This window comes from Phlebotomus papatasi, chromosome 2 (genome assembly GCF_024763615.1).
Source record: "Phlebotomus papatasi isolate M1 chromosome 2, Ppap_2.1, whole genome shotgun sequence".
In the NCBI taxonomy this organism is placed as follows: domain Eukaryota; kingdom Metazoa; phylum Arthropoda; class Insecta; order Diptera; family Psychodidae; genus Phlebotomus; species Phlebotomus papatasi.
In genome coordinates this window covers 46366662-46385260 of record NC_077223.1, presented here as the reverse complement: position 1 = coordinate 46385260, position 18599 = coordinate 46366662, and the positions used below count along the sequence as shown (strand labels likewise).

The 18599-nt window shown below is 34.3% G+C and overlaps 2 protein-coding genes across 5 annotated transcripts; both read left to right on the top strand.

Moving 5' to 3' along the window:
* Positions 1–3: 3 nt before the first annotated feature.
* On the top strand, positions 4–9873 carry LOC129801309 (oocyte zinc finger protein XlCOF6-like). Of its 4 annotated transcripts, XM_055846207.1 has the most exons (7): positions 4–288; positions 372–570; positions 3838–3958; positions 4033–4455; positions 4543–4913; positions 8068–8544; positions 8608–9873. In XM_055846207.1, the coding sequence occupies exons 3-7, from the start codon at positions 3855–3857 to the stop codon at positions 9318–9320; spliced, it is 2088 nt and encodes a 695-aa protein (XP_055702182.1). In that variant the 5' UTR covers positions 4–288; positions 372–570; positions 3838–3854; the 3' UTR covers positions 9321–9873. The 4 variants fall into 4 exon arrangements, with proteins under 4 accessions (XP_055702182.1, XP_055702180.1, XP_055702183.1 ...); XM_055846205.1 differs by lacking the exon at positions 372–570; XM_055846208.1 differs by lacking the exon at positions 4–288 and having other exon boundaries at positions 305–522.
* A 3318-nt stretch (positions 9874–13191) lies between these two features.
* LOC129801310 (oocyte zinc finger protein XlCOF6-like) lies at positions 13192–17886 on the top strand. Its single transcript, XM_055846209.1, has 5 exons — positions 13192–13381; positions 13455–13886; positions 13949–14325; positions 16125–16601; positions 16695–17886. Exons 1-5 carry the CDS (start codon positions 13278–13280, stop codon positions 17411–17413), a joined length of 2109 nt encoding a protein of 702 aa, XP_055702184.1. The 5' UTR covers positions 13192–13277; the 3' UTR covers positions 17414–17886.
* Positions 17887–18599: the final 713 nt, after the last annotated feature.

The following is an 18599-nucleotide window of genomic DNA, read 5'->3' as shown; positions in this document are numbered from 1 at the left end:
GCGATTATCTTGAGAAAAAATCGAAAAAATCTTCATGGTGTTCAGCCATACTAGATTCGCATTGTGATTTCATCATAAAGAGTAGGCGTGTGTAAAAAGTATATTGTCTTGTGCAAAGGTCCTTCTTACAGTAAAATAGGCCATTTCATGGATTCTGTAATAACCCCAAGCGGATTTGAATAGGGGAGGTTAATACGACACATAGTTTCTTTCTTCCCTTCAATTCCTATGTTCACCTCCAAGCGGGCTAGATGCCTGGTAGACCAGTCCCCTCCCCAATACACTCAGGTGAGTGATAGAAGATTGCTTAACCAACTCCAGCAGGAAGTCTCGAACCTGAGGCTAACGAACAAGAAATCTGGTCCTTCTAGAGAGGATTGGGCGAGGGGTTAACAACTACTCCCCGTAAAATCAATATTGTTACCAAAACTCGCAAATAGCCTCCAATACGACGGACGTTTCGACAGCTACTGTCCCACGTTTCTGGAGCGAGCTGACGGAGAGTCACCAGGACTGAAGGAGGTTAGTGCGAAAAACCAGGTTCCTTAAACGGACGTTGCAACCACCTAAGTAAGTAACAGCCCCAATCCGGTGTCTGCTAAAGAACCCCACAATCTAATGTGTCTAGAATTTAGGAGTTTAAATTTAAAAAAAAGGTGCAACTATTGAAAGCTGATTAAGAAAATTTTAGAATTGAAGGCTTACAAATTGTAGAAGTGCCTTAGAAGTAACTTTTGCAAGTCATGAATTAGGCTCCAAGGTCTTGATTCATGGGAAAACTGTACCTGGGAGCAAGGAAAAAACCTCCACGCATATTTAGAGTTAGTGGTTAGAACTAAATTGGTGCTCCTGGCCAATCTCTCTATGGATTGACCAATCCTCCCATTACGAGGCTCTCGACGCTCTCAAATCGATTAACTCTTTAAGGACGATTTTAACACCGGTGTCCCATAAAGAAAATAATTTTTCCTGCCTACATAAAGTAATTTTTTCCTTATGTTTGTACGCAATTGCAAAATAGAAGGTTGAAGGAATCTAGGATATTTTTTTGGAAGTCTCCAGCTATTTGCTACATAGTAAATTTTTGAACTAAAAAATAACGAATTTTTAAATTCTCATAATGAAAATTAATTTTAAATATTTTTAATACTTCCAATTTTTTTTTAAGGAAAACCGTTTTGGGAAAAGAAACTACAATACTCAAACATAATATTTTTCAATAGATTGAAAATTATCATTCATTAGTATTGTCAGAAAAAATACTTAAATTTTTAGGCTATCTTTGTCCCTATCATTCATAGAGACAAAAAATTCACCAAATCAGACTGTTGGCTTTTCTAATGCCAGATATAGGACCTTTTACTGGTTTAATTCATTGATTTCATTTTTATTGCTGATTTTCGATCCACGAAAACTGTCTCGTCGTTAAAGGGTTAATAATATTTGTCTGTTCTCTATCGAAATTAGGGTGGGTACGCACAGTAACCAGTTGATTTATTAATTCGTTAATAAATAAGAAAACCTATGCACAGTAATCAGCTTACTTATTTATAAATAACTTACTTATTAAAATGGCCGTTGAAAGCTTAATTACGATTTAAGTAAGTAAATTACGATTTATGTGGTCTTATACAGTTTTTCATGTGATCACCCTAAAATCAAGTAAAACATTTTTGATGAGAAACTTTAAAAATTTTCATTTTTTTTTATAATCAAGTGAGAATAACCTGGGACTGTGAGGAAAAGGGGGCAATGGCAATTAATTTTGCATATTACAAAGAGGTTTTGATTTTAACAGTTTTTGTTTTTAAAGATTTAGTTGACACATAGACTTCATTTGAGAAATAATGGTCGGATTATTCTTATATGTTATATTTACTGTAAATTTTTATAAATTTTCGCCTCGTTTTTTTTCTTTTTTTTCGAGCATTAAGCACTGATTTTTATCTACCAAAGATTTAACAATTCCTTCAATTAATTTATCAATATTTTCAAATTCTGCGTTTATTCTGATCTTGCTATCTGACTATTCATTGATTTTTTTTCAAATATTAATGGAAAAAATTCTAGAGCGGTCATATGTTACAAAAAACGTATACACATATTCTTCTACAAATTAATAACATTTTCTTTGCGAAATTCACAAAGAAAATAAATGTTCATACATCATTACTAAGATTTTGAACATCTCAGAGTAAAAAGACCTTAAATAAAAGTAAAAAATAATCTCTTGAATGCTTTAAAATGTACAGAATTCTTTAAATTGAAAGACCTCTCAAGTTTTTCTCAGCGTTAGCCCTGCCCTCGGGCGGTGGATAGGGGAAACCAACTAATTTATTAACAGATCTTTCGGGATGTCATTTTCTGTGTTTGTAAATAGGTTTTCTGATTAATTAATAAATACAGTAGAGTCTCGCTATAGTCCATATTTGGTTTCAAATTTGACACTTGGGTCGCACTATAGTCCATGTAATTTTTTAAAATTATCAACGATTTTTAGTATTGAAATTGCTCGACGGCTTCCACTCTCTTTGCGATTGTGGTACTTGTCCTTGCTCTCTTCATTGTGGATCACAATTATCACGACTGATTAATAAAGTTTGCCAAAAATATTAAAATAATTATGCATGTCGCATACTAAAAAACATAACCTAACTTAAAATCAGTGTTTTGAAATCAACGGTCGATAAATTGTGGACTATAGAGCGATGGCCTATAGCGAGACTCTACTGTAAACCTAATTAATCAGCTGTTACTGTGCATACCAGCCTTAGTGATTAGGAGAAAAAAATGAAAAAATAACTATTCCGTCGAGATGCTTAATTATTCTTTGTTATGGTTTGTCTTAGCCGAGCTTTCAACAATGGGACAAAAATCGAAAAGATACAAAAGACTACAGTAGACTCTCGTTCAGTCTCGAAAATCTCTCGATAATTTGGATGATATTTTGCTCCATATGCGCGATTGAGAGAGAGACAGTAGAGAGTATACTGCAACACTTTTCAGGGCTCTTCGTTATCCGGCTAACTGGGGGACAAAATGACATTTAGGTTTTTTGAATGATCAACGGTTTTATATTTTGTGCTGTGTGAATTTATTTTCTGTCTGACAAAGAACAATTTTCTTCATAGTGTACTTATGTTTCATTTTTTATCACAATTATATTATGTATTAAAAACTTCGATACAATGATAATAATACTTTAATTCACACTGGAGAAACTTCATGTTCAGTAAAAATAATTTTTAATACATCAACCGCCAGTATTTGGCAGCTGTCACCCGGATAACGAAGTGCCGGATAACGAGGAGCCGTGTGTAGTATAGATGAGGTCAAAATAACTGTAAAATAAAAAAAAAATGGTTTTGTTTTTGTGACATTGGTGTCGTGATGTCTCACTCATCCTTAAAGTGTTACTTACTGGGCTGTAAAAAAACATATTGGTAAGTACTAAGATAAAATCCACGCAAGAATAGAATTAAATGCTATTAAAAAGAGGAATATTTTGAGGCTTTTGTATCAATGAAGCCAACAAGTTCAATTACTTTTTTTCACAGCAGTCCATACATTTACATATTTTTAAAGTAAGTTTAATAACTTGAAAAACTAAGTGTATTTTCGTACTGCGAAAAAAAGAAATAACTGAATTTTATTTTTTTTAAGTGGAAAGTATTATGATATTTAATATATTGTCCTCAAAAGTGTTGAAGAAAAAGGATACATATGGAAAGATTAAAAAATAAAATCTGAAAGTAAAAAAAAAATAATTTTGAGTTCAGCCCTGACTTGTTTGACAACACGTGCTTTTCTGACATTTCACATCGTTTACAATTTCAGAACATTTTACAACAACAATGGAAGATAAAAAAGAAGAGGATATAGTTTTAATGGAACATTTTGTGAAGGAGGAATATTCTATTAGTGAAGGAACATCTTCTTACATAAAAAAAGAACCTGCGTGAGTATAGTTCCAGAGTTATATTAATTTTATTGCTGAAACTATTTTCCTCACGTCAAAAAATTACATTGCAGGAACACTGAAGATGAAGAAAATAAACGGAACATGATTAAATTTGAGATTCTAGAAGTTGATCCAGAAGTTAAATCGAAAAAGAAAAAGCATACTTGCCTGATTTGCAACAAGACTTTCTCAAGAAGTGATGGATTGAGAAATCATATGGATGTACACAATGATATCAAATATTCCTGTGCTCACTGTCCCAAAACATTTATTACAAAGGAAAAACTAAAAACTCACATTCAATTAAACCACGTTGATAAACGTTCTGACCCTTGCAAGATTTGCAAACAAATATTTAAGAGTAATGTCCGTCTTAAGATTCATATGAGAGATATTCACAACGTAAGGCGAGTTACACATGAATGCAGTACCTGCGGCAAGAAATTTTTTTCTGAACAAGCCTTGCAGCTTCATATCAGAAGAGCTCACGAAAAGTAAGCAATCAGAAAATACATATCATTTTCACAATAGTCAATTTTATTAATATTTATTTTAAAAATGCATCATTGCTTTTTTTACAGAAATATTGTGAAGGTGTTGTTTTGCTCAAAGTGTAATAAACCATTTAAAAGAGAATACAACTACAAAGTGCATATGGAAAATCACGTAAAATCAAAAAAGGGATTTGAGTGTAATATTTGCTTCAGGATATTAGCAAGCAAACGCACTTTGAGAAGACACAAGCCTACTCATACAAACGAAAAACCCTTCATTTGCAAAATTTGCAACAAATCATTTAGAGATAAATTTTTCTTAAAAAGTCATATGAATTCTGTCCATGTGACTTTTACCGAGGATCCTCTTAAATGTGTATACTGTAGTAAAACGTTCATGAAAATTGGAGGTCTGAGGACTCACAACAAAAGGCTGCACCGTGGCCTTCCTTTAAGAGGTAATTATATATTATTAAGTTTAGTATATCTAGAATCTACATCTTTAATCATTTAAATCAGATACAAATTTAAACGTTTCTTCGAGTTATAAGAACTTTGATAATGCGATTTGACACTCATGAATTAAGTGCGGAATTTTCTAAATCGAGAATATCAAAAAGGAATGATAAAATATTTTTGCAAGTTATAAGTGAAATGTTCTCTGCGATAGTTTCTAAAACATACCTAAGAATGAAGGTATTTGATATTGTTTAGATTTTATAATTTTGAGATATGTCTCAAAAAGTTGTTTCTGAAAAATAGGAACGAAAATAGGAACAATTATAATGTAAGAGTGTCAGATCTCTGAAAAGTTCTTATGAAAGTTGGGGATGATAAAAACAAAAACACTATTCTGTTACCTAGACAATTAGGGAGAACCTTTGAAATTGGAATTTTACGCGTATTTTTAAATAAAATTAAGTCTTATTGTGATATAATTTAGCTGCACAAACAGATTGAGAAGCTAAATTACATTATGTTATGACACAGTGTTGGCTCCAAATAGGCTACAGGAGCCAATATACAGGAGGAAGATTTCTCAAATCTCGCCAAGAAATTCCCTGCTCTATGGACTGTTGATTCCTTGAAGCTTTTCTACCCTTTGGGTGTCACTCGGCGTCTTTGAAAGACAGCCCTTGGTAACGGCAATTGAATGCCACTGGGATACAGGCAGGAATGCCCCTCAGTGTTGGCGACCAGACTAATCTGATGCCTCCAGAGCGTAAAACAGAGACTTGGTCTGTGCACCGGGCACGAATGCCTCAGGGAGGAAATATCTTCAATTCCTCAAAGTCCGAGCTGCCACTTAAGATAGGCTATTTAAAGTCGCAGTGGTAGGCAGCGGAGCCTCTTCTGGCTGCTGAAAGTAGGCAATTCTAATGCCGACGAACAAAGCCAGAAGTTGTTGCCACTTTGGGTCCTTATAGGCTTTATGTAAAGCCGCTCAGTCCAGGCAACGGAGCCGAGTGTCTGGCTGCTGAGAGAAAGGCACTTTAGATGTCGCTAAAGACAAAGTCAGACTCTTTGGCAGCTGAAGTGGAAGGCACTGGAGTGCCGCTCGACTTGGCCAAAGTGGTCCTGAGAAATCGCAGTCGAGACAAAGGCAATTAAATGCCGAAAAGAAACGCTTGGTTTCCTGGTAATGCGAAATCTGAATTTATTTACAAAAATGTTGGGTTTTTATACAAATTTGTGGTCTCCCACTATTGAGCATTGTTTACAATATAGATGAAAATTGCTAAGTCCCTATATTTGAATATAGGGTAAGGGCTCATAATTTTGACCAGTCTGCTTATAAGCATCGATGTTCCAAGTTTGAAGTGCGATATTTTCGATACCTACTGACTTTTTTTGTTACTCTCTTTCCAGAAGGGTTGTTTAGAAACTTGGCAAGCTATTTATCGTCTTATTTTTACTGAAATTAGTTTTAATACTTTTAAAAATGAATTGATATGTAGAGGTGAATTTGGCTCTTATTTTGGACAACTTAGCTGTAAATTTGGACAGTTAATCCGCCTCAACAGGATGCCCATTGTTCTTCATTTCATGAACCAATCTAACCAAGTCCTCTTCCTGTTCATGTAAGGGAAACGTAGAATGTCACAAGAAGCCCGGAAACTCTCCATATCATTCATTAAAATGAGTTATCTTCGGTACTCCAAGTACGTGCGGATTCGCTCATTCCCTGGCCTTTCCGGGAGCCTTTCAATGCATTTCTCGCTACATCTCTTTCGTAGAGATGAAGCTCCTTTGTTTCTCCAGGCATTTGTCCAATCTAGTCATCACAAAAGCTAAAACTTCTCGAAATTTCGTGAGAAAAACACCTGTCCAAAATAAGATTCATCACCTCACTGGTAAATGTCTTTAAAAAATTTCCCATTTTTCACACGAAAAATCTAATTCACAAGGCAAATCTCACTTCAGGTCAAATGTACAAATCATCAGTAACGTGAATCAACACAATATTAAATAATATCACTCAAAAAATGCGAAGAAACATTGTTAGTACTTCACCACAGCTAAATAAGACTGAAGTAAACACAAAGTTCTGTCATATTTTTCGTAAGCAAACTGAATTTTCAACAAAGCAATTTCAACTCAAATCATATTCAGAATTTAACGTATTTAGTGTTAAAATCTTCCAAACAGAACAAATATTTAGATAGAATTAATTATTCATCAAATATTGGAATAAAAATCCATAATTTTATTCAATTTATTTTTAGTGTCCAATTTTATCCGCAAAGTGTCCAAAATAGAAAACTGGACCAAATTATGAGCCTTTCCCTTATGTCTGATATGCAGAATTGCATTTTTCTTGTTTGTCTTCTTCACCCAATGACGCACGTTAAGTAGGTCGGCCATTCACTGGATGAATTCTCATATAAAAGTGAATTTCTTAAATATACCCTGAAATATATTGATTTGAAGGATGAATCCTTTAGAAAGTGATAATTGGCTTTAGTACGATTCTATTGATGGTAATTTCCATCTGAAATTCGGATTAAAAGTGCATTTTTAATCTTGAATTGAAAATGCTATGAGACATGATAAAGAATTCATATGGTTTTTTTCATACACTAGTATAAGGATTGGACTAACGATATCAAGTATAATTATAGTTTGATAGTGTAGAAAACTGATCTTGCATATATGAATGATAAATTACGGATATTTATGATAAAAAACTATCCCTAAAAATATGTAATTTAGTATTTAATGAGAAATTCTGTATCTGAATGTTATGCCCAAGGATTGGCATGATTATTAAGTAAACTAATGATCTTTAAAGGATGAAACTATCTTGAAGCATATTTGGATTAGTTATCTGCTTGATGAGATGGATAATTTCTAATTTGGATCAAATATAATGCAAAAAATCTAAACCTAAACTTTATCATTTTAGCTCGTGGGAATTTACATACAATTTCTCATATATTGAAGAAAAGGCATGTTCCTATCCGGAACACACAGTTTTTAACATAGGGGGAAAATTCCAATTTCAAAGGTGCCCCACTTCCCCCTTACATTGGTTTTCACACGACTTAAAAATAGAAGAAATATTTACAGTGTCTTCAAGAAGTCCTTTAATATTTATTTTATCTTTATCAGGTGATTCAACTACATGCACTATCAAGAAGTGCAGTAGGGTATTTGATACTCTTGACGAATTGAAGGAACATGTAAAGACCCATTCAATTGAAAAACCCTTTCAATGTGGGACGTGTCAAATGTCGTTTCAGCATCAATACACTTTGCTGAGACACATTAATTTGTCTTATACGAAAGACAATAAAAATAATGATATAAGAAAATTCGCCTGTAGCATTTGCTGCAAGAGATTTATTGAAAAGGATCTTCTTAAAAAGCACATGGACAAGCATAGTATCGAGAGACGATATAAATGTGACCAATGTTCCAGTTCTTTTAAACATTCCCGCTTCTTGGCTCGTCATAAATTTATGCATTCAAAGCCCACAAAAGAAGAATACGTAAAATGTCTCTATTGCAATAAGGAGTATTGTCGAAAAGATTATTGCGCTCAGCATATTAAAATTTGCCACCCTGGTCTACCTACTGAACTTACAGGTAAGTATTCTTCAAGTTATAATTCTTCATATTTAAAAAAATAATAATTATATCTTCATATAGGTGATGTTATCAAGTGCTCAATTTGTATGCAGACCTTCAAAAATCTAGTTGATGTAAGAAAGCATTCTCAGACTCACAAAAAACTTTTGGAATGTGAATTTTGTCTCTTGAAAATCAGAAGTGAATTTGGATTAGAGACACATATAAATAAATTACATACGGATGTATTACCAAGCGAAGACGAAGAAGGGACTTTTGAATGTCCCACTTGTGTTAAGAAGTTTACAACGAGTAGAATTCTTGAAAGTCATTTGATCATTCATAAAAGACCATTTATGTGTGCTATATGTTCATATTCATTTTCAAGTAAAATTCTATTGAATAAGCATGTAATCACACATCGAAAATACAAACCCTATGGCTGTAGTCTTTGCCACAAAAAATTTGATTTCATAAGTGAGCTTAAGAAACATAAAGTAATTCATAATAAATCTTTTGTATGCTCCATTTGTCGTCGAAAATTTAAACTAAAAAAAAATCTCAAGCAACATATATTAATAAAGCACACTTCTACAAATCTACTTAAACCATCAAATAATGAAATACAAAACTACGAATTGAAAGATGAGGAATTCAAAGGCCACATTGCAGATCAAGAAAAGCTCTTGAGTGCTAAGGCAGAAGATGATTCTTCAGCTTTCGCAACCCATCAAAAGATTGAAACAATTTTCATAAAAGTTGAAAAGGGCATTGTTAAAGAAGAAAACGAATAAACAATATTTTTGTTATCGTAAAATCGTAAAAATAATGTCATCCCTTTCATAACTATGATATAAAAAGAAAGAGAATTAATTAAGGACAAAAAATTAATGTTAAATTGAAGAACAAGACTTTAGAATTTCTGGGGTTCAGCTTGTAAAGAAAAATCATGGATGGTAGCCGCTAAGTAGCCGAATATGGCGCATAGAAATATGGCTGGCCACTATCTACATACAACACAATCAAACAATGTAATGCGTTCTACTAAAGAGGAATCATAACTTGTATAAAACATATAAGGGGTAATTAAGAAGTTCTATTATGTATTTTTATATCTTATCTTGATTATTGCCTTTTTATAATTTAAAGTTGGCATCTTAATATTAGAACATGTTCTACATTTCTTTTATTCATTATATTTTTTCGATTTTAAATACCTAAAATTAATATTTATCTTAATCACTTTCTTTTATAAGATATGTTTTCAAGTAACGGTATCTGAATAAATTTTATGCAAAAAATTGAAATGAAAAATGAATCATACTTTATAAAGAATCTCAGCTATCAGCTACTTCAATTAATTCAATTCAATTTTATTTTAATAATCTGCACTGCGCCTATCGAACGACTCCGCGACAGGTCTCCTCAGGTAAACGGAAAAAACTATTGGTTCACAAACTGTATAAGCCAAGTTACAAAAAAGACAATTTCCCGAAAAATTAAAAAAAGCGCAAAAAACAGACTTATATTCGAAAGGAAGACAGGAGACAGGTCAGTAGGTAGTTAAAGGTAGAACAGCAACAAGGCTCATTCTAGCACGTAGTATTGCCGTCGAGTTCAGCTCGTGTTGACGCAAGGAAAATGCCATACCAATGAGAAAACGAAATGATAACAAATATTTATAAATCTAGTTCAAATAAACAACGTTGTGACAACGCTGAGGAAACGGTCCTACATTATGTATGTGACTGTCCCAGCCTTTACAACACCAGACGAGCGCTACTTGGAAATGTGGTGCTTGACTGGAATGATCTACCAAAATTAAAGCCGGCTTGTCTAATGGAATTTATCCGAAGGACTGGCTGGCTCAATACACACAACCCGTAAGGGACAACCATAAAGGGAATGCATAAGGGGCCCTAACGGAGGCCTGGATGCAGCTGGCGAGTTGGCGAGGACATAATACACGAAGAAGATGGAGCGGCTGTAGCTGAGACTGGAGCTGGACGTGTATGGATGGAAGCCGCTTGCTGCCCCCAGAATGAATCTATCTAATCTATCTATCTAGTTCAAATGATGATGATGATGTGTGTGATGATGATGTGGAATAGAAGGAAAAGAATAAGGGGAGTAGGGGTCTTCCTCTTTCGTATGACAAAACAAAACAACAAATACATTTATAATATAAGACAAATTACAAAACAGAAACAATAAGCCTTCCTGAGTTGTCAGACTTAAATATGGATTTTGTAGGTAGTCATGGGCCCCTAGGGAAGCGGTCCAGACTAAGTCCACCCACAAAGCCTCTTCTGGGACATTCGTTCACGATGTGATTCGTCGTTTGTACACTACCGCAGTCACATTCGGGGGAATCAGTCATTCCCCATTTGTGAAGCAGGTAGGCACATCTTCCTTGTGTAGTGCGAAATCTATTCAACATTGCCCATTCTCGACGGCGCAAGTCGAAGCCCGGAACCCGAGACGTCGGATCCTGAATCAAGTGACCATTTATTGGTACAGCGTTAATCCAGATCTCCTTCCATCTCTGCTCCAGGCAGAAGTCCACACCCGTGATAAAAGGATCGACGATCCAGGGTGGCCTCCTCGACTTCAGTCTGCGGCTTGGCAAATTCCGGAGCTCAGTGTGCAGCAGGAAATTTGCGTGTTCCCTACAGTTTGTAAACTCCCTTACTGCAGCCGCCTCATGTCTTAACTTTGATGGTACAATATTGGATTGTACTGGCAACCACGGCAATTGTGTAGATTTTACAGTTCCTGTAATAAGGTGCATAGCATTGTTCAGCTGTGTATCTACCTTATGTGCATGTGCGCTGTTGTGCCAGACTGGAGCGCAATGTTCTGCTGCAGAATAAACAATTGTAAGCGTGGCAGTTCGTAGGGATTGGGCATCAGCCACCCAAGTCGTGCCAGCCAGCTTCTGAATAATATCCACACGGGAACTGGCTTTCAATTCAATTCATTTCAATTATATATTTCTCCTCAAATCTTGCTTAGTTGCGTCTGCCGCCCAATTACCAGTACCGATCTCATCAGGTAAACGGCAGAAACCCTGAATCAGATCATATATGCCAGAAAATGTTGTGTGTATACAATAAAATTGATTTACAAACATTTTTAAATAATAGATTAATAGAGTTTCCAATATCTCGTGGCGTCGGAATGTGAAGAACAAGCAGATTGAGGGAGAAAGCGACAGCTTGCCCGATGAGGCACGTGTTGCTGTCACTGGAAAGGAGATTAAGATGTGAATGCGGGATTGATATGGAAGACCGGGTTCGGGAAGCAGGACGAAGAGAGGTACACACAGAGGGTCCGAATGTATCCCCGCCGCCAAACAGCCCAAGGCCCAGCACAAGGGTGATCCCGGGTCCAAGTGAGAGGAGCGGCCGGCCCATCTCATACGTGTTTTCTTGGCTGTCTTTTCCAGATGAAGCTTATATATTTGAGTGTGCGATCCAGGGTGACGCCAAGATATTTTGGGTGCTCTACATGGTTTAGTGTAGCGCCCTTAAAGCACACATTCAATTTTTTATGTGCTTCACGATTATTCAGATGAAACGCGCAGACCTCCGTTAGGGGGGGGGGGGTGAGATAGTGAGACGGAGAGAGGGACAGGGACCCAACGGGGTAGAGGGAAAAGGCAGCGAAATCATAATGGCCTCTACACATTGGGAGACATTTTTGTCAAAAATTGCTTTTTTGAAGGAAATTCCCTGCAGCGTTGTAGAGGGAAACGTCAAATTTCTGTCAAGAACGCAATTTTTGACGAAAATTGCTCCTAATGTGTAGACGCCTTGAGGCAGGCATGTTGAAGTAGAAAAATTTAGAAATGACTAAAGTAAAGCGTATGAGAAATCCTGGGACGGTGGACATGCATAACAGCACTATAAAATCCATCAGTTGCCCCGAATAAAACTTAAGTAAATTCAACAGTAGAATCGTGGAAGCGCTTTCCTGTACAAAACGTGGGTAAAGGAAAAAGTCAGAAGGCCAAAAAGTAAATCCCTCAAAGCAGCAGAAACGCTTATTATGAAACCACAAAAATAGTAAAACATATGAGAGCAAGAAATGCTACACTAGCCACCGCACCAGTCCGCAACAAACTATCAGACACGAGTTAGATTCTCCTAAAGTTAGGAACTCAGTTGCGTGAAGATCGACATTCTCTCCATAAGAGAAGACAGTCTACCAAGAAAGCTATCTATTAATTGAACGTCTCTTCATAAATACTGGAAGGGAATTGTAGAGAGTTGGTCCGAGATATGTAAAAGTCCTCTTAAACCATTCAGTTCGTGGATAGGGGACTTCCACTCTTGAACCATATCTAAGGAGACGAATACATCTGAAATGAAGGAAACCACCTCTTATGAAGAAATTTCAGAGCGTTCTGTATTTAAAAGCATAAGAAATAGGAAGCACTCTATATGTCATAAACGTTTTCCAAAGAAAGCAACCAGGGGTAAAACCAAATTGATCTTGATTAAAATAATTTAAATCATCTGAAAAGCTTTGGAGTCTATTTTTAGATTTTTTTCAAATTAAAAACCGTTAAAATGATGTGTGTTCTGGTACAGTACAATGATTAACTATGGGTTAAGATTTTATTCATTCATCCTGAGTCCAACCCTGATTTGTTTGACAACACGTGATTTTGACATTTCATACACGTACATGCTCCCCCGTCCTATTTAGCATCTTTTTCATTAAGTTAAAAATATTTCACAAAAGCAATGGAAATCAAAAAGGAAGAAGACAAAGTGTATTTGGAACATTTTGTGAAGGAGGAATATTCTATTAACGAAGGAACATCTTCTTATATAAAAGAGGAGCCTACGTGAGTATATTTTCTGAGTTATACTAATTTTATTGCTAATCCTTTTTTCACACGTCAAAACATTACATTGCAGGGACATAGCTGATGAAGCTGATGAAGACAATCAACAGAACATGATTAAATTTGAGATTCTAGAAGTTGCTCCAGAAGTGAAATCGGAAAAGAAACAGCATATTTGCCTGATTTGCAACAAGACTTTCTCAAGACCTTATGCGTTGAGAGTGCATATGGATGTACACAATGAGATCAAATATTCCTGTGCTCACTGCACCAAAACATTTATTACAAAGGAAAAACTGAAAATTCACATTCAATTAAATCATATTGATAAATCTTCTGACCCTTGCAAGATTTGTAACCAAACATTCAAAAGTAATGTCCGTCTTAGGATTCATATGAGAAGGATTCATAACGTTATGCGAGTTGTTCATGAATGCAGCACTTGTGGCATGAAATGTTTATCTGAACCCACTTTGCAACGTCACATTAGGAAAGTTCACGAAAAGTAAGACATCAAATATTTTTTTAATATTTACTTTTCGATTAATATTATAATTTTTTTTACAGAAATATTGTAAAGGTGTTATTTTGTGCAAAGTGTGATAGATCATTTAAAACAGAACGATACTACAAAATGCATATGGAAAGTCACGAGAACGAAAAATCAAAAAAGGGAATTGAATGTAGTATTTGTTTTAGAACATTAGCAAACAATCGCACTTTGAAAAAACACATGACTAGCCATACAAATGAAAAACCCTACACTTGTAAAATCTGCAATAAGTCATTTAAAGATAAACTTTACGTAAAGAAACATTTTGAATCTGTCCACATGACTTTCGCCGAGGAATGTATTAACTGCGTTTACTGCAGTAAGACTTTCAAAAAGTTGGACAGCTTAAAGAGTCACATGAAAAGGCAGCACCGTGGTCTTCCTTTAAGAGGTAATTTTAATTTTATTAATAAAATTTTTTTTTACCAAAGCAGGGGAGACGGGCAAAAAGTCACAAAACGGATATTTTATTTTTTTACAAGCTACGCGAGCGCTTCAAAAATTTCTAATTAGCGCAGTTTTATAGGAAATTTATCGCTCTACAACTGTGAAAGTAATTTTCCTCTATTTTGTAAGGAAATAGTTTATCGAGCCAATTTCTAAAAGGTAATTTTGTGACTATTCTCAAAAATGCTGGGGCAAATAGTACCAGACATTGGGTATTATTATATTTTGATTCGCTTAAAATTCATCGGGAATGTTTCCGACTTTTTGAGCACTTAGAGTAAAGTCGTACAAGTTGGACAAAGGTACAATTTGGACAGGGTTTTTTTTCTTGATAAATTTAGTACTTCATTTTTATTTGTATATTTTTAATGCTTTAGTTTTATAATTTGGTTCCTTGTGCTTAAAAACAAATTTTGTATTGTATTTATCAAGAAAAAAGCTATGTCCAACTTGTACCGGCGAATTGTCTAACTTTGTAACACTAATTCCAAATTATAACACTTTACCCTACGTTCAACAAAAACCTAGTAAATTGCAGAGGCTCGCAATGAAAGGTCTATAAAATAGTAGAGCCTTATTCGGGCATTTTAGAAAAAAAAAAACGGGAGAAATTTTAAACTGAAACTGTTTGAAAGATATTCAGCGACTCGGGTTAACTCTTTCGTCTCCTTTGGGACACTGGGTACCCATGGAAAAAATATTTTTTTGGACTATTTAGAATTGGTAAAAATCCGATTCTTGTGGATGATTACAAACTATAAGGATGTCCAAATATAGGATATTTTTTGCAGGATCCCAATTAACTCCTGAGCTAAGATATTTTTGGTCAAAAATGCGGATTTCTCGATTTTCTGCTTCCTTGGAGATATTGTGACTTTTTTGATATTTCTAGACCAGAATAAGGAAAAACCTATCGGGGCCAATAAGTATGATAACCAACAATTACAGATTGCATAAATTCGAAAAATATTTTTTTCTTAAATTTTCAAAAAACTTGTTCAAAGTTTTTGGGTACTCTCGTCCCCAAAAATCTAGAGGTCAAATGTAAGGTTATCCCGCCAATGCCCGCCATTTGCTTTTTGACACCAACCTTGTAACAAAATCCCAAGCGGGAGCGACATTTTTGCCAATATGGCCGATGATTTTAACATTTGGCACCGCGGAAGATTGCTTTCGGGGAAGTCTTTCCTGTTTTTAATGAATTGTGATTGTCGATGAAGCGTTTTTTTTGGCTCTTGCGAAAGTTGAATATGTCTGCAATAACATAGTGTTGAGAGAAATGTGTTTTAAAGTGTTATTGTGTTAAATATTTTGAGGAATCTGTTGGCAAGCAGGAGTTGGGTGTCCTTTTTAGCACTTCCTGGACATCCCACAAGATACTGGTCAATAATTCTTCTAGTTTTAGTGATCAACATTGTAAAGGAGTCATTTGAGACGCAAAAATTATTCACAAAATTGATATTTACTGGCTTTTGGAAAATTTAAGTTTGTATCCTTTTTGTTCTTTTGGGGAAGAGAGTACCCATGAGTATTCCAATTTCCCAGAGGCGGAAAAAATTCTTTCTCTACAAAAGTATCATATTTGACCACTAAGACTTACAATAAAGTGAGTTTTACTGAAATTCGTTCGCTGGATATGTTGTGGTCCGGAAAGAGTTAAAAGTCGGGGAATTATACATGACGTCTCAAACTAAAATTAAGTCTCAAATTTGTCATATTATACTTTTTTTTTATTTTTTTCAGGTGATTCAACTACATGCACAATCAAAACGTGCAGTAGAGCATTCGAAACTCTTGACGAACTGAAGGAACATGTAAAGACTCATCCAATTCAAAAACCTTTTCAATGTGGAACGTGTCAAAAAACGTTCCAGCATAAATGCCTTATGCTGCGACACATTAATCTCTTTCATTTGAAAGTGAATAGCGATTTAGATAAAAGGAAATTTAACTGTATGGTTTGCTCCAAGAAATTTATTAAGAAGGTCCATCTTGAGAGGCACATCCTCACGCATAGTTCTAATAGGCCTTACAAATGCGACATGTGTTCTAGTTCTTTTAAATTACTATCAATATTAACACATCACAAATTGATTCATACTAAACCCACAAAAGAAGAATATGTGAAATGTTTGTATTGCAAAAAGGCATATTACCGAAAAGATTACCGAACCAGGCATATTAAAATGTGCCACCCTGGTCTACCTACTGAACTTACAGGTAAGCAATGTTTTTGTAATTCATCATATATATATATATATATATTTCTTTTAATAATTAAGTTATAAAATAATAATAAATTTCTTTATGTAGGTGATCTTATCAAATGCATAATATGCATGCAGACGTTTGAATATCTAGTCGATGCAAGGAAGCATGCGGAGACGCATAAAAGGCCTTTTCAATGTGAATATTGTCATAAAAAAATCAGTACCAAATTTGGATTAGAGAAGCATATAAATAAGTTTCACACGGATCCCATACCGAGTGAAGACGAGGGAGGAGCTTTTGAATGTCCCACTTGCATTAAGAGCTTCAGAACAAGTAGTATTCTCGAAAGGCATTTGATCATTCATACAAGACCATATGTGTGTGCTATATGTTCCTACGCATTTTCAAGCAAAGGCTTAATGACGAGGCATATACTTAGACACAGAAAATATAAACCCTACGGCTGTAGTTTTTGTCACAAGAAATTTAATTTCATAAGTGAACTTAGGTGTCATGAAGCAATTCATGAGAAATCCTTTGAATGCCCCATTTGCTCTCAGTCATTCAAACAAAAGAAGAGTCTAGATCATCATATACAAAAACATGCTTCTGAAATACCCCGTAAACCAACAAAAAATGAATTACAATGTTTACAGTTAAAAGACGAATCTTTTAGAAACTATATAAATGATAAAGAAAAGCTCTTCGAAGTTAAAACAGAAGATGGTTCTTCAGCTTCCACTACTTTTCAAGAGATTGACACAACTTTTATAAAAGTTGAAAAAGGAATTGTGAAAGAGGAACCTGAGGAATATGAATAAAATATTGGATCTTTATTTAAATATAGAAATAAATTAGACTGACGCTATAATAATATAGACATAATTTTCCAATCATTCCATGGAGTTTGTTTTATAAAATTATTTTTAAATTCTATGTGCCCTTCACTAGAATTCGTATTATATTTGTAAGAAAACATGAAATAATCTATTATCATAATTTGGACTTGAGTTGTCTAAGTAAACAGTAATGTAAAAAGTTTTTTCTAACATTAAGACTCTAGTAGTGTAAAGTCTATAGTATAGTGTTTAAACTATATTATTTAAAAGTCTTTTAAGATTTAAAAAAAGCTTTTTGTCTAGTAGTACTCCCCCGAAAAAAAAGGTAACTTTTAGATTACGGTGCAACCACATATTAGTAATATTTTAGAAATATAAAATTACAAATAAAATATTAAGCTTTATTTTAGGATAATGTATACTTGATAATAAAAATAAACTCATTATTAGACAAATTGACATCCCATTCATTTTTTAATAGAAGTATCATAATAATAATGACATATTAATTATTGTAATAAATCTTGGGAAAGATCGTAATATTCTCTGATATCGAAGTAAACATTTTCTTTTTAAATTTACGTTATGTATTTCCGGGAAGTTTTACCACCTTAAAAAACAAAAACAAGGCCATTCTAAATATTTTCGAATTTATAAAGCCAAAAGCAAAGTTGCGCCGAACACACTTATAAACTCTAGAAGCGAATTCTATTTTGCAACAATTCCTAAAAGTGTGTTTTCCTATTTTATTTTATTGAATTCTTAATTTTAAGTGTTATCCGTGAAGTGTACAAAAAGCCTAAGTTAAATTAATTACTTTATAGTTTTGTGGTTTATTTAATTTTAAGAAAAAAAAAATGGATGGTCGAGTAGAGGAACCCCAAGCGGTCGAGAAGAGGCACTCTGACTCTGATATCAAAGTGGTCGAATAGAGGAACACTTCGCATTTTTGAAACATTTATTTTTCTAATTTTAAATTATATTATGGCTAAAGGAAGTTCACAATTAGATAGATAAAGATCTATTCTATAGTTTTAGGTAAAAACCCTATCAAAAAATACAAATTATAACTGTTTTTCATAAGTTTTTCAAAAAATCTATCCTTAAGTTAAGTGGTCGACAGGGTACTTTACCTTATTAGACTAAATCGCTAAATGTTAAAAGGGGA

Excerpts from the sequence above, each read along its gene's own strand:
- LOC129801309 (XM_055846205.1), top strand. The coding sequence starts at position 252 with ATGCCTGGTAGACCAGTCCCCTCCCCAATACACTCAG. Across the intron at positions 289-3,837 it reads CCCCTCCCCAATACACTCAG|AACATTTTACAACAACAATG; the intron begins GTGAGTGATAGA and ends TTACAATTTCAG. Across the intron at positions 4,914-8,067 it reads CCGTGGCCTTCCTTTAAGAG|GTGATTCAACTACATGCACT; the intron begins GTAATTATATAT and ends TATCTTTATCAG.
- LOC129801310 (XM_055846209.1), top strand. The coding sequence starts at position 13,278 with ATGGAAATCAAAAAGGAAGAAGACAAAGTGTATTTGGAACATTTTGTG. Across the intron at positions 13,382-13,454 it reads TATATAAAAGAGGAGCCTAC|GGACATAGCTGATGAAGCTG; the intron begins GTGAGTATATTT and ends ATTACATTGCAG. Across the intron at positions 14,326-16,124 it reads CCGTGGTCTTCCTTTAAGAG|GTGATTCAACTACATGCACA; the intron begins GTAATTTTAATT and ends TATTTTTTTCAG.